Source organism: Squalius cephalus (assembly GCF_949319135.1).
Source record: "Squalius cephalus genome assembly, chromosome: 3".
Classification (NCBI taxonomy): Eukaryota; Metazoa; Chordata; class Actinopteri; order Cypriniformes; family Leuciscidae; genus Squalius; species Squalius cephalus.
Window position 1 is genome coordinate 18,776,028 of NC_137124.1, and position 16,153 is coordinate 18,792,180.

The window sequence follows — 16,153 nt, forward strand, 5'->3', positions numbered from 1 at the left end:
TCTTTTCCTGTTCTCTGGTGTGTTGAACTTTTGTTCTCCCAGTGGCATAATTCTGCTTAGCTTTGCTGCCTCTAATGTTAATTGCGTTTCAGCTCACCCTGCTTACCGTATCTGATGATATTTCACAACCAGGGACATTTCAACACATCTTCTAGTTTTGGTTAACATTTTTCACATAGGCCGTGATCCACCTCCCTCTGTTTTTTGCACAACTCACTCTGATTCTCTCATTCCAATTGCCTATTGCTTCCTGTTGTGACCTGGTGCATTATGGGAGCTGAACCGGGTGCATCTGGTGGAAGGGGCCGTCTCCTGAGTCAGCCTATTGCATGAATAGGTATTTTAATTTCCATTCATTACTATCAGCGGATCTCCACTCCATCACCATTCCGTGTATGGCATTCTCCTAGGCAGATGAAAAATGCACATAGCCCATGTGCATTGCTGCGTTTCCGCATGCATGCGACTCATCCCGCTTCCTCAGGAACAGGCAATGCCAGATCGACAATCCAATCTCCCTGATGTGAATATTGGAAATGCAGACATTTCCTTGTGAATGTGCGAATCTTATATTAAAGACGAGGACTGTTGCAGACTGGCATTGCTCTATTCCTCTTATCACTTCATCACTTGCATCAGTAGTTCCAGTGTTGGTTATTGTCCACACATTTCTCCACTTGCATCAGTAGTTCCAGTGTTGGTTATTATCCACACATTTGTCCACTCTCATTGGCTGTTCAGTCGCTGCTGAATTGCATCAGTACTGTGAACTATAATATGAACTGATGTCTGTTGTTAAGTTGTGCTTGTATTTATATTTTTAACAGATACAAATATTTAGATACAGTGCGCTACCGTTCAAATGTTTGGGATTGGTAGGTTTTTTTAATGTTTTTAAAAAACATTTAAAGTCTCACCAAGGCTGCATTTATTTGATCAAAAATATAGTAAAACAAATTACTATATACAGGCAGTATATAATTTATAATTTTAAATATTACAGTTTAAATGATATATTTGAATACATTTTATATTTTATTTTTCAGCATCATTACTCCAGTCTTCAGTGTCACATGATCCTTTAGGTAATCATTCTGATGCTGATTTGGTGCTCAAGAAACTTTTATTATTATTATCATCAATGTTAATAACAGTTGTGCTGCTTAATATTATTATGTGAAACTGTGATACATTTTTTCCAAGATTCTTTGCATAGAAAGTTCAAATGAACAGATTTTATATGAAACAAGTCTTTTGTAACATTATAAAAGTATTTACTGTCACATTTGATCAATTTAATGCATCCTTTCTGAATAAAAGTAAAATTTCTTTTCTTTTTTTTTTAAATCACTGACTCTCAACTTTTGAACGGTAGCATATAACAGATCTGAATTGTTACTCTGTACTATTATTTTTGTGTTTAGCTCATTGTTAATTTCTCAAAAGGATAGGTTTTCAAGTTGAAATGTATGCATTCTTGAATGTTTAACTTTCTGAGGAATATTCCAGGTTCCAACTTGATATCAATGGACAGCATTTGTGGCGTGTTGTTAAATAGTAACTTCAATTTGTCGCTCAGTTTTTAAAAATGAACATAAAAACATTTTTTATTGGACATAAATACAAACACAATAATTTTTTTTTATGGCTGTTCTTTTGTAACAGTTGAATATTTCAATGTTTTGGCATTCTCGCCTCCATAACTGTTATGATACAATTGTGTTTTTGGCCACTTTCACAAACTGAGAGACAATTTATAAAATAACCCAGAATATTCCTTTAGCCTCTGAAGAGGTTAAGCGATTGAACAAATTCCTCTGATTAATTACCACATATCCCTCTAAGTGGGATAACCCTGAATGAAAGCCCAGGATGTGATGGGTAATCCGAGGACATTAACTTCTTAAAGACAGGAATGTGAGAAGAATTTATATCAGCAGACATGCTTTCCTTCAGTAGCTGATACTTGATATTAAAACATGCACTGAAATCAATTTTCTCTTGTCCAAGTTTTGTCTCCCACTTCTTATCGTTTGTCATCATGAAAAAGTGATTAATGTTTGCAAGATACAATATGTGCCTTCTTTTCCCCTTGTTTTATTTTTTTGTGCATTCTGCCATCCAGATTTTTTTGTTTATTTGTATGTGTAGATGTGTATGTATGACAAAGTGAGATATTCTGTAAGGTAGATTAAAGCTATTATTTTTCTGGAATAGCACACAGAAAATATCTCTACTACCTGACTGATCACTGAAGCGAGTGTCACACACTTTTGTCTGTGACAGGTCTATAAACCATGAAAAAATACAGGTCGCTATTTTTAAACTAGTCTGTCAATCATTTCAAGTGTTCAAGTTGGCTGAGATGTTTTCCAGATGACAATCAAACATCATACAGACGTCTCTGGTCAACGCATATGTGCTATCAGTAAAGGAACTGAAACAAAGTCTATGTGAGCAGAGTAGGGTAATATGAAGACTTCAGGTGCAGATATCGGATGGGCTGTATTAGCCATTAGTTCGTGACAGGCGGGATAATAGACTCCTGGAGAGGCTGAAGAGGTGTGCCGTGAGCAGAGATGCAGCTGTCAAATTGTGAATTAAGAGACGCCATCAACGTAGCCTAGAGGCTGCTGCATTGACTTTCTACAGAATGAGTCAATGTTACCAGATGTAAGCGCTGTGTGTGTGTGTTTGGAAGGACGGTCTGCTGCCTGGGTCTGGGTGGGCCTGGCAAAAGCGCTGAGCTGGACTCTAAGCGTTTAGATGAGTGAGCGGTGGCCGTACCCCCATCAGAGAGATTAGACCAACAGTTGCATTTTGGCAGTAGCAGATTTAGCAGGACAGAAGGTGCACAGAGCAAGTTAAGCTGGGGGGGGGGGGGGCTGTTAACCCTGGCATTAAACAACACCAGTAAGAGATTTAACAGCTTTGTTTATGTGTGTAAGTATTTGTGTGCATCTCTAATATTGTGTTTTACATTTGTGTGATGTTTTGGAACTAGTACTGAAGCCCTGAAACGTATTTGAACAAATGTATTTATTTCATAAAAAGTCTTCTCAAGAATTGATTTGTGTAAATAACAAAATAAAGAGGTAGAGGAAAAAAAGAGACTCTTGTTTGTAAACTTGTGTTAAATTCTATAATAATATGTGGAATAAATAGACAATTGCATTCATCTCTCTTTGCATGGACAGTTTGTTTGCCGAGTAGTTCAGATCTTCAATGTTGATTTTCTGACATTGATGGTTTTTATTTTATGGAAGCCTGTTTCTACCTCAGAGTAAAAAAAAACAAAAACAAGTAACTATTGTGACAATATTGTAACTTTATTTCTTCCTTCAGTGTTTTTATTGCGCACATTTGTGGCTTTATATTTTGTAATGTAATTTGTGAGTCTGCGATTGTGTAAGTTTTTGCCACTCTTTGTCTCACAATTGTGACTTTATTTCTCTTAACTTCTGGTCATAAGTGCCGTTTTCTATCTTACAGTTGTTTTCAACATTAATAATAAGAAATATTTATTGAGGACCAATGATTTCTGAAGGATCATGTGACACTGAAGACTGGAGTAATGGCTAGTGATAATTAAAAAAACTGTTTTTTAAAATTTTAATAATACGACACAATATTACTGATTTAAGGTATTTTTGATTAAATAAATCCTTGTCGAGAATAAGAGGCGTCTTTCAAAAACATTTAAATATCTTACCGACCCAAAACAGTCGCGTTCATCTCACAATTGCAACTTTCTTTCTCAATAAGTATAAAGTTTATATTGCATTTTCTCACAATTACTATTATTTTTATACTCTGAAGCATAACGGGCTTCCATTTTCTGAAGCATAGTCTGACTGTTGTACAACAATTAGCCTACTTTTCAACAAAAGTCTCAAATGCTTGCACAGTACCTGTTGCACTAGTGCAGATCATTTGACAGAAGTGCATGGAAATATTAGTAACAATGATAATGCAGTTATCATTGGTTTGTAATCTTCTTCCTGTGCTCAGATCAACAAAATAAACAGAGCAGTTCAGCATGACGTCTGAGCTTGCTAAAATGACAGTGGTGCTGTCACAGCAATTCTGGGGCCCCTGCTGGTCCGGGGCCTCACATGCACGTGCAACCTCTATACATGGTCACTGATGACGGTCCCCTTCTCTATCTCTGTCTCTCCCTCAGGCCTGCCACACGGGAATGCGCTCCTACATTTACAATAAGAATTCTCTGATTGGCTCGCAGGCCGAGCACTGTGGCATGAGGACATACTACTTCAGCGCCGACACACAAGAGGACATGAATGGCTGGATCCGGGCCATGAACCAGTCCGCACTGATGCAAAGCCATGGCGTGAAGAGGTCAGTCTCTTCCTGCTGCTGCAACAACTCTTCTCTCAGGGCTGCTGTCTCAACAAAATCCGTATCTAAGAAACCTGGGCAATATATGCTATTAAAAACTATAGGATAACCCTTACTAAGAATTTTATTTGCCAGACATAAAACAGATTAGGAACCACAGGCAGCAAAAGTATTATATGTGATTTGGTTGCATTTTAATATCATTTAAAATACATCAAAATACAAAAGTATAGTAGATTGAAAACACTTAATACATTTTCCTGGCTTTAATGGATTCATTGCAGTGCACTTTATTTTAATAAAAAGGGCCTCTAAAACAACTTAATTTGTTTTATATCTTACAAGGCCAGGGCTGCATGGTTGGAGAAAAATAATACTACCCAATAATATATCAGTGTAATATTTTTCAATCCTGCATGGTCCAGTCAAACCCCAATGGATTTTGTCCTTACAAATACCTTACATTATTTTGTCTCGGAAATATGATAAATACATTATGAAAGCCATCTCATGTTTTCTTTAAGAACTAGCTCTAACCCAGTATAGTATTAATTATTCTCTCCACTTGTTCTAGAACTTCCTTTATTAAACCCTCTTTATACTGTCACTTAATGTTTAATATTATATGTTTTTACGTGTCTTTATGTAATGTGAGGATTGATATTTTCTATTATTTCATGCACAACAGAAGTGAAGTTGTCTTAACTGGTTTCTGCACTACTTGAACATTTAATCGTTTTCATTGAGGCAGTCCAATGACGATCAAGGTTAAAGCTTGACTTTTTGCTGTATTCATTTCTTACTCAGGAGGCTGGCAGCACAAGTCAATTCAAAGAATGGTTATCTTTCAATGTGTACCAAATTTTGGTGAAATCTGACCTGCGAATTTACATAGCAAAGTTATTAGTCTTATAGCGGACCTAAACCGCATCTAAAGTTAAACATCACATATTAACCTTTTGGCTGAATGGTTGCATGGTTTGCATTTAAGTAATTTTGTCAGGGGATGAATTTTTTTTTTTTTTTTTTTGGTCCCCAAAAATCATTGGATCCTTTTTAAGATGTGAATTTTGAATCCAAATAAAGAAACTTATTATTTTATTAAAAAAAAAAAAAAAAACTTTTTAAATCACTTGAAGGACTCATGGCAGTCATAAACTGTAGATGTATGATGTGTTGTAGTGATTTAAGCTCATGTCTGATCCACAGTTCAGGGGTACAGCAAAAGCAATGTGGTGTTCTCACTCACCTACTGTACTGATGTTGTGCTGGTGCAGAAGGCACAGTGCCATAGTTGTGTACACTTTGACACTGCAGCTCTGGGGAGGAGTATCACTGCGGCACGCTGCATGCAGCTGACTGTGGGCCGCCGGCCCAAACACAGCACTCAGACTGGGGCGTGATGTTAGTGTGCTGCCCCCATGCTCTTCATTTACATGAGGCTTTGTCCCTGGGGCTTTCCTTATCGCTGGGCTTTTATAGTGTACATAAAAAAGAGGAGTAGGTGGTTAATAACCATGAAGGTGGTTCATAATGTTGCTTATGGTTGGTTGGACTAGTGTAGTGGCTGTGTTTGTTTCAGTTTGTAGGCAAAGGCTTTCACAGAAGCACGTGGATTGTTGGCAGTGTTACTGTTCGTGTCGTTTTGATGCCAGACCACGAGTCTGATCATGACGAGGAGTAAAATGTCAGTTAGTGCTGCTGTACTGTATTGTAATTAATTGACCTTCTTCTGTAGGCCCTCAGTTCATTTGAGGGAGATTTTGAATGTAAAATAACAGCACCATCTAGGGATATATTCACAATATTGCATGTGAAGATAGTTGTATGAATCTGATTTATAGTGCTGAAGTGTTTTGATGCATTTCAGATCTCCTTTTTTTGTGTGTTAATTTCACTTGTAAATGTTTCATGAATGTGTTTTAAATATTGACTTTTAAAATAATTTCTTAATTTTATACAGATTTATACAGATGACCATTGGTCTGATCTAATAAAGCAAATAAGTAGCTGAAATTAATTAATTAATTGTGCTAAATTATGCATTTGTATTAATTATGTTAAATTTGTTTGTTTATTATGTCGTATCTGGTCAAATTAGACTTAATTGTCAGGTTATGTGACGTAAAGGAATAGCTCATCCAAAAATTGTTTTGAATATTGGTAATGAATATTGCACGTGTCTTTTTGAAACCAATTGTCTGTCTTCCATTGAGCACAAAAAGATTTAGGGTTGCTGAATGCTTAAGCTGCTCTTTTCCATGGAATGAAAGTCAATGGTGACCACAGTTGTCAAACGCATTCAAGGAAAATATGTCAAGGCATAGTTTCGTTTCTTGCATTTCGTCGTCTTCACAGAGTAATCATATACAAGACTGTTTCTACAAAAATAGGATGCAGCACAACTGGTTTCAACATTGATGATAACCAACTTATTTGCCAACTTAATAACCAAATTAACATATTAGAATGATTTATGAAGGATCATGTGACACTAAAGACTGGAGTAATGATGCTGAAAATTCAGCTTTGCCATCAAAGGAATAAATTATAAAATATATTAAAACAAAAAACTGTTATTTTTTAGTCGTAATGATATTTCTGCAATATTACTGTTTTTCTGAATTTTGATTAAATAAATACAACCTTGTTGAGCTTTATTTGGAGAGTCTTATTTCAAAAACCATTAAAAATTATACACTCCAAATTTAGGAACACAGTATTGAATATTGAAACATGTATAAAAAATATAGTGCATGAGTTATATGGGCTACATTTATGATGCTTTAATGGTGCATTTTTGTCCTTTTTGGAGTGTGACAGTCCCTGTACCCTCCTCTTTCATTTTATAGAAGAAAGCAGCTCAGATATAATGCTAAAATCTTCTTTTGATGTTCCACGAAAGAAAGAGACAGTCAGTTCAAGGTCAGTTATCAGCACATTAAATCAACACATTGAATTGTAGATTCTATAAGAATTAATTCAAAAGTCTAAACTCATTTCTGTTTTTTACTTCTATATCAGCAATAAGTTAAGTTCAAGTTCACTTTATTTGTATAGCACATTTACAACAGCCACTAGGCTGACTAAAGTGCTTTACAGAACAACCAGATTAAAATATAGTAAGACCTGCATAACAACACATAAAACACAAATAAGAGCTGCAAAGCTAAGCGAAACCTTAAAACCAAAGTGACAAAACAGTATCAGACTCAAATATAAAATAGTAAAAACAGGAGTGGCAAAACAATATCAAACTCAAATATAAAACAGTAGAACCAACCATTAGAGAAGAGATCAATATACTAAAGAAAACAGGTATTTTTAACAGAGACTTGAAAACAGAATAGTTCTTATCTCTAGAGGCAGGGTGTTCCAGAGTCGTGGCCCTGCCACCGCAAATGCACGCTTGAGTCTAACGCGAGGGACTACCAGCAGAGCCTGGTCGTTTGATCTTAGGCTTCTGGAATGGACAAGTTCAGAGAGATAGGCAGTAGCTAAGTTATGAAGAGATTTAAAAACAAAGAGTAGAATTTTGAAATCTATTCTCTGTAGAACTTGCAGCCAGTGTAGAGGTTTGAGAATCGGAGGGATGTGGTAATATTTGCAACACTTATGTAGAAGTCTGGCCGCAGCATTTTGGACTAACTTAAGACGAGCCATTTGAAAACTTGATATATCGCAATATATGGAATTGCAGTAATCTAGCCGACACGCAATAAATGCACGAACAGCCATTTCCAGAGTTTTCGGGGTGAGAAAGCCTTTGATTTTAGCCAATAGACGAAGTTGGTAGAAACTGGAACTGATTATGGATGAGATCGGTTTGTCAAATTTTAAAGGCTGGTCAACGAGAACACCTAAGTTCCTCACCCCTGGGGATTTAAAAGCCGATAGACTCTCTACTTATACACTGAGAGTTTTCATTTGGGCCGAAAACAATGACCTCAGTCTTGTCTTCATTTAAAAAGAGGAAATTTTGGGCTAGCCATGCTTTAACCTCCTCTAAGCATCGCAGAAGAGAATTCATCGCTGTAGGGTTGTTTCTCTTGATTGGAATATAAATTTGAGTGTCGTCCGCGTAAAAATGAAAGGATACGCCATGACTGCTTAGAATAGCGCCCGCCCAGAGGTAGCATGTATAGAGAAAATAGAGAAGGAGCCAAAAGAGAGCCCTGTGGAAGACCACAGGTCAGAGGTGCCATAGAACTGGAGAAATTACCCATCTTTCCTCTAAACTTTCTGTCAGACTGTATGACTGAAACCATTTCAGGACAGAAGCTTTTAGACCCACCCAAGACTCAAGTCTAGACAAAGACTTTTAAAAGACATTAAGTCCAATAAGTCACAGGTCATTTTGAAGGTTAAATATTAACTATTTACCATTAAATCAAGTTTAACTTTATTTAGATAACTTGCAGGCAATTTGGATGCAGCGTAGTAGACATAAACATAAAATACACACCACAATATAAAACAAAACAAATAAATGAAATAAGAACATGCAACAGTACATATAAATCTAAAATACTAATGTTTGCCATTCAGAGTATTTAACAATCTACTCCCTTTAACAAATAACTCCCTTTCACTCCACAGAGAGGCCGAAAGAAGCTCTAAACCTGAGCAGCACGCAGTCCCTCAGACCAACCATTGCAGCAGCAGCAGCAAGAGCTCCTCCCAGACCGAGGGTCTCCAGCAGACGCTGCATGTAGAGGTGGCAGAGCTGAGGCCGGAGCGGGATGGGGACGAGTGCTATGTTTACAGCAAGGAAGTGTTGGAGGATCCTGTTAAAGCCATTTCCACTGGAGAGATGGAAGGGCTTTCCCAGTCAGGTGCCCATTCTCGCCCGTCGTCCACGGTGCCCTCTCACAGGAACGGGCTGCCCTCCTCGGGCATGCCCCCTGATCAGAACGGGAACGTGGTGTATAAGAGGGGCCTCGTCCCCCGTACAGACACAGAGAAAAAGGTACAAAGGAAAACTGCGCTGGCTCAGGTCGAGCACTGGGTGAAGGTGCAGAAAGGAGACCCCAAAAGGTCAGTTTTGTTTGTGTAGACACCCTTATCTTATCTAGGAAATCATACAGGGCTATGTGTAATAAGCTCATTAAATGATGTAACATTGAGGACTTGAGCCATTGTGGGATTCTGTATCCATATGGTTTCTTATAAAGTAGCTCCCTCTAGTGGTTGTGATAAAAACGCACTGAATATTAAAGGGAATGTTTTGTGTTCAGTAGTTCTAGCAACCGCATTTTGGTTACTACTGAAAAAATATCATCTCCCTAAGTTAGCAAAAAACAAAAAATTACGTTTATATTATTGCACTTACAATAAGAGTCAGTCTCTAGAATAAACTTTAAAAAAAAAAATAAAGTGTAATATATATTAACTATATCTATAATATACTGTATATTGATTATAATATATATTAAATTATATTCTTACTTTTACAATTGTATTATATAATGTATTCTTTTATTAATTTATTTTTATTTTTAAGTATTATATTTTAAGTATTTAATTTTTTTTCAAGTATTATATTGTTAAATGCTATTATTATTATCATTATTATTAATTTAATTTGTAGCTCAAAATTGAAGTTACATTTACATTTTTGCACTCACAATAAGAACCATCCTCTAGCATACTTTAAAAAATGTCTTTGTATTAAACAGAACTTTCCCTAAAGGTTTTTTTTCTCTGAAATGTATATCTGTAGCATATATTAAATATTTTAAAGTTTATCAAATATTAAGTATCTATAACATATTAAAATATGTTCTTATTTTATTACTATTATTAGATATAAAATATGAATGTATTATTATTATTATTATTATTATTATTATTATTATTATTATTATTAATACTTAATTTGCAGCTCAAAGTGTTTCTCAGCTCAGAATAAAAACATTTTAGGGAAAAGAAAAATAATAATTGTTTTTATATAAATATTGTGTATGTATTGCATATGTATGCTAATTAACAGTGAGAAGGGCATCAATATTAACAGTAAAAAACTTAAAATTCCAGCCATCCCACTGCTGAGTACACCCTACCCAGACGGACACCTCCTCTCAAGCCTAAGTCCGTCATGATGGATACGTACCAGTCGTTGCCAAAGACCGCTCGCCACCACTCCGGAGGCAGTTCCCCCCCAGTGCCCCGCAACCTGCCTAGTGACTACAAGTACGCCCACGACCGTCTTAGTCACTTTCGTATGTCCACTGACGAGCGGATGGCCACTAAAGAAGGCATGGTGTGGCAACTATACGAGTGGCAGCAGCGCCAACAGTTCCGCCACGGAAGCCCCACCGCGCCAATCTACACCGGGCCTGACTACATGGACACGTCTGGCTTCAGGGTCACTCTGGAAATGCCACGATCCATATCTGTGCCACCATCACCATGTGACATGCCCCCAACCGGGCACCCTTCCAGGTCCTTGTCCCCACGCAGGCCCCACACGCCCTCCGACAGGGTGACGGTGCGCCCGCTGGATGATTTTGCCACCGTGGACACACCCAGTTTGGGTTCTCCCAGAGGAATATGTTCCCAGATCTCAAAGGTAGGGAACACGAAGCAGTTCACATAATCTCACATTTTTAAATTAGTTGTGGAAAGTTCTTCTCTTTGTTCAGACCACAGGAGCCTTGACCACCAAAGGCGTGAAGGGTTATGGGAAAACTGATTTTCCCTCTACTCAGGCTTTGATTTGGACTTTTGTGACAGAATTCACACAGTCTTCTCTCAGGGTTTGACTCCCAGGTGCAGAGGGTGTGTCTAAAGAGAGCGCTTTTTGTTTATGTGTGTCGCTGAAGTTGTTTATGTGACGAATAGTGGCATCTGCCGGCTACACCCCCCACATGAGAGCAGCGCTCCCAGCGCCACATTCACACGCAGCGGCAGTCACAGAAGCCTCTGTGTCTCATACAAGTTAACATACTGTCACCCACTTCTGCTCTGCATACGCTGGGACTCGTGTGAACTCACTAATTACATGCCTCCAACAGAAAGATTCACAGAAGCTGTCAAAAGACAGATGGAAAGAAAAACACAGCTTCAGTCAATGTAGTGATACCACAAAGAACATCTCAGTGGGATCTGAAAATCTGAGACTACTAGTGAAAATGCTTTCACTATGGGTTCATTACATATTATTGTCAGCTTAACAATTATCAGCATAAATTAAGTGGGAAAATTAACATTTCATTTTAGAATGTCTTTGCATTTTTTTGTCCCCTTTTGCTTTACTTACAGCAGCATTTAAGCTGCACAAACTCCACAGGTTTGTTTAAAACCCGATGATCATGTTCTCCAGCATGATTTGAGAATGATTCATAGAGCATCACTGTGACAAATTTGCTTGTTTGACTTTTGACTGAAATCTTATCATAATTTTGAATCCCACTGTATATAAATGAGTAGAGATGAGTACCTTTCACTACTGTTCAAAAGTTTGGTGTTAGTAATAAAAAAAAAAAAAATCAATTAATAGTTTTATTCAGCAAGGATGCATTAAATTTATTTAAGTGACAGTAAAGACAGTTTTTTCTAATCAGTATATTAAAATAATTTCTGAAGGATCATGTGACAAAGACCGGAGTAATGATGCTGACAATTCAGCTTTGCCATCACGAGAATAGAAAAATAGAAAACCGTTATCTTAAATTATATAAATATTTCAAAATGTTTCTGTTCTTACTGTATTCTTGATCAAATAAATGCAGCCTTGGAAAAGCATGAGATACTCATTTCAAAAACATTAAAATCGTACCAACCCCAAACTTTTGAAAAGTATTGTACATAAAATGCATACATAAAATTTAATACGGAAAGTGTTTATTTTGGTGGTGTAGCTTGTGACCATTTCAAGTTTTAACCATTTTAATCACTTTTTTTTTTTGGCCCTCACAACTCGCACATTGAAATAGTTTTGCAGTGTGAAGTATTTTAATATTTGTTTAAAAAAAATATTGAACATGTTTGTTTTTGAAAGTACAGAATTGTAATCTCTCAATTAATATGGAGGAGTAAGTACTGCATGTATACAGTTAGAGAAGAATTAGAAATGTTGTTTTCCAAAAGTAGTTTCAGATTAAATATATCACACAGAAAGACACTACTATCACTGCTCGACTGTGATGTCAATTACCCAGCTGCAGAAGCCTATCTATAGATGCATCTTAAAGGCTAAAGTGTGTTTCGTAGAGTGGTTTCATGGACCTCCACGGTGGATCACTAGACTGTTTAGCTGATAAGATTCGCCAAAGGCTAAGCAAAGCACCCAATAAACTGCCTCAGCAGTGGTCTCTTTCTTCTGATCTTGTATTTAAATAAAAAACCTATTATACAGCAAAAATGCAGTGCCGTGGGATTCGCATTGGAAACAGAGTCTACAGTGCTACTCTGCTGGTAGCAAACAAATGTTATTTTAAGAAAGCAGGTTGGAGATAATTTATGTGTAGTTAATTAAATCTCTTGTTGTTTGTGTCCTTTTGAGGTGCTATGATGGGCCTAGATGAAGAATTTTGTATGTTAAGCAAAACTGTCAAACCCTCAAAGCCCTGTGGCACATTTGAAATCAAGCAGATACTCTCTTAACTAAAAGAAACAGATGAATGAGTAAAATGTGCTCTGCTGAGCCCTAGTTTTTTGAAACTGACTTTTACTTGACTTCAAAAGTGTACAGTATCCATAACTTAAAGTGAGAATTTGAGAATAGTAGTAAGAGAGGACTGTGAATTTCTTCATTGTAATTCTCAACACCACCATTCTGTATAATTTTGTGTCTCTGCAGACCTCGCAAATGGAAAGGAGATCCATGCCAATGATGGGCTACATCACACACACAGTCAGTGCACCAAGTCTTCATGGAAAAACGGTAAGACTTCCATAAAGAACAGACTTTTTCAGACCTATCTTGGAAACGTAGGGAAACAGAAGATCTGCTTGGTAGATTACATTTCGGCCACGAGGAGCGTTTTGCTTTCTAGTTTTGAGAAAGTGATCTGAGATATGCCGTTACAGCCTGGCAGTTACATTTCGCCACTCCTATTGTCCAAATTTCACAACATCTCACCGCTGCCCTGGTGGTCACCTCCTGAAGTGCTTTCTTTCCCGTCTCCCCGCTGTCCTGCAGCCGGAGGAGTTGACCCTGCTGCTCATCCAGCTCAGGAGACACCAGGCCAAGATGGCCAGCGTGCACAGCGACACATTCACACACCTGCAGAACCAGCACAACGGCCTCTCAGGCCCCATTTTGCAGGTCAGAGGGTCATTTCCCCCTCAACCCACCCTGAGCATATCATACCCCCCTTTCCTTAACCCCCATTCTGTGCTCATCTTTAAAGTTGTGCGCTGTTGGTTCTAGTTGTGACTGCGTTGGTTTGGTGTTAGCTCTCCGTTAGCATGGAGTCTGCGGTAGAACGTTACAGCTTGGGCTGCGCAATTTGACGTAACAGCCTGTTTAGTGTTTTTGAAGAACCTTTCCTCTGCATTTTGCTTTTTATTTTTGGACTTTTTTTTGTAGTTTCTTCCTCTTGTATTTTGGATCCTCAGATTGCTTCTCAGATGTTAACAGCATGTTGCTTGTTGACTTGCCTGCATTCACATGATTGAATGTTGCCATGAACAGAAAATATAAAAAACATCACTGGTTTACTTGTGTGTATGGAAATTTAGATATGAAATGTGTCAGATAGGTACTCAGAAATTAGTTTAAACTAGGGCTGTCAAACGATTAATCGCGATTAATCGCATCCAAAATAAAAGTTTGTGTTTACATAATATATGTGTGTGTATGGAGTATAATTATTTTCTATATATAAATACACACACATGCATATATATATTTAAGAAAAATGTGTTATTTATATATAAAATATTTATATATAATATAAATATATATAATATAAAATAAATATATATACACAGTATATACATGCAAATATTTCTTAAATATATACATGCATGTGTGTGTATTTATATATAGAAAATAATTATACACCGTACACACATATATTATGTAAAAACAAACTTTTATTTTGGATGCGATTAATCGCGATTAATCGTTTGACAGCCCTAGTTTAAACATTTGGTAAATAGTAGCACATAAGCTGTGTCCCACTCCCATTCCACACTCTAGATCTCTGTCGGTTGCAGGGTTGCACATTAAAACTTAACTAGTATTCTACAACATTTACAGCATTGTTATAAAATGCTTTACTGCACACAGATGTTTGCACACTGTGTAAAAAGGGTCCATTTCACGTTTTCTTAAATCACGTCTTTACAAAAATACATGCTCTAAATAAGTAAAGAACTTTAGAGTGAAGAAACAAATCATTTATTAATTCATTGAACTTATGGCACACCTTCAACAGTGCATCAGTCTGAGTACAAATTGAAGATGCTTGTTGTCAATAGGGATAAAAAAAGGGTCTATCACCCATAACATGCACTTGTGTTATATTGTATCAGCATTTTACAGTGTCCATGGAAATCAGTCTCACTCTTGAATGCTGTACTTTTAGCCATGAGTCATGTGACCTCTTTCTTCATTTCCCACTTAAAGGCAGATGACACTTACATCCAGCTGAAGAAGGACCTGGAGTATCTAGATCTGAAGGTGGGCTTTATTGGACCTGCCTTCACCTTCTTCCTCCGCCCATCTTCTCCCTCTCTCCTCAAGGCATAAACTCTTCCTGATTTATTCCCCCTCCTTATTCTCTGTAACGGCTGCTCTGCTCTTTAACCCTGAAGGATGTGTAGAGTGAATTTTGAAACCGATGATTACATTTACATCAGTCAATATTCACAGAGAGCAATGCGTCATTTTAAGCTTTTATTGCTAAAAATCCGATTTTATGCTGCAATTTAGCAATTAAAGTCTTGGCGGATGCATGGATGTAGTGACTAGTGATGGCTGCAAATGTTAAGAGTCCAGGAGGAGAGTTTGTCAATTGAAGGTCAGATGGACGCTAGAATCTGACTCTGAATTGTCTTTCCTTCTGTACAGTTGCATTTAGGGCTGCACGATATCGAAGAAAAATGTGATATACAGTAACTTGTTAAATAATGCGATTATGTGATGTGTGTAATTTAAAGTCCACCTTTAGTCAATTATTTTATCCCTTAAAACACATCTCCTTAGAAAGGCTTTGATCATCAGAACGTCAGTGGAGAAAGGCATATAGTTCATCATAACATTGTAATGTACATCATATACATAATTCACCCGCTATATTGCTAAATGTACCAGATTTTTGATAAAGCCATTGCAATATGCAAATTCACAATATTTTGATCAATTCAATATATCGTGCAGCCCTAGCAACCTTTATATATCTTATATAGAGTTTCTCCGCTTTTGTCACAAACTTTATGGTCACTGACTTTTCCCAGCCTCTTTGAAGTGGAGTGCATTACTTGCTTTAATTAATCATTCATATTTCAAATGTATATTTCCAATGTATGCCTAAATTTATACCTACAGTTCACAGAAACCCTTTTTATCTTCATTTCAAACAGATGAAAAGTATTGAACCTCTCATCTATTCGGTACACAGTGCGTTCTGTTTGAATGTAAGGATGGCGTGTGCACAACATGTGACCATCGTTGTGTGCATTGCACATGATCTGCAGAGTCATACTCATATGCATGTGCTTTTGTTGTTGTTGTTGTTCTTTTGGTAAAATATCAATACTGCACTGATGAGGGTTTCTCATAGAGATTGCATTGTAACTGTGAGCATTTTGTGAATTATTTCAGTACAAACATTAAGCATCA

The 16,153-nt window shown here is 37.1% G+C and overlaps 1 protein-coding gene across 21 annotated transcripts in view; it reads left to right on the forward strand.

Moving 5' to 3' along the window:
• Positions 1–16,153, forward strand: part of plekha7b (pleckstrin homology domain containing, family A member 7b) — a 94,306-nt gene that overhangs the window by 58,238 nt on the left and 19,915 nt on the right. For 7 of the 21 annotated variants that reach the window (XM_079866153.1, XM_079866135.1, XM_079866150.1 and 4 more), the window contains 6 exons: positions 4,184–4,359; positions 8,959–9,396; positions 10,396–10,930; positions 13,163–13,246; positions 13,505–13,630; positions 14,939–15,055. In XM_079866153.1, coding sequence (XP_079722279.1) covers positions 4,184–4,359; positions 8,959–9,396; positions 10,396–10,930; positions 13,163–13,246; positions 13,505–13,630; positions 14,939–15,055 — 1,476 coding nt within the window. Of the gene's footprint in view, positions 1–4,183; positions 4,360–7,211; positions 7,285–8,958; positions 9,397–10,395; positions 10,931–13,162; positions 13,247–13,504; positions 13,631–14,938; positions 15,056–16,153 lie in introns of those variants that run through there. The other 14 variants (XM_079866141.1, XM_079866136.1, XM_079866139.1 and 11 more) reach the window with 7 other exon arrangements.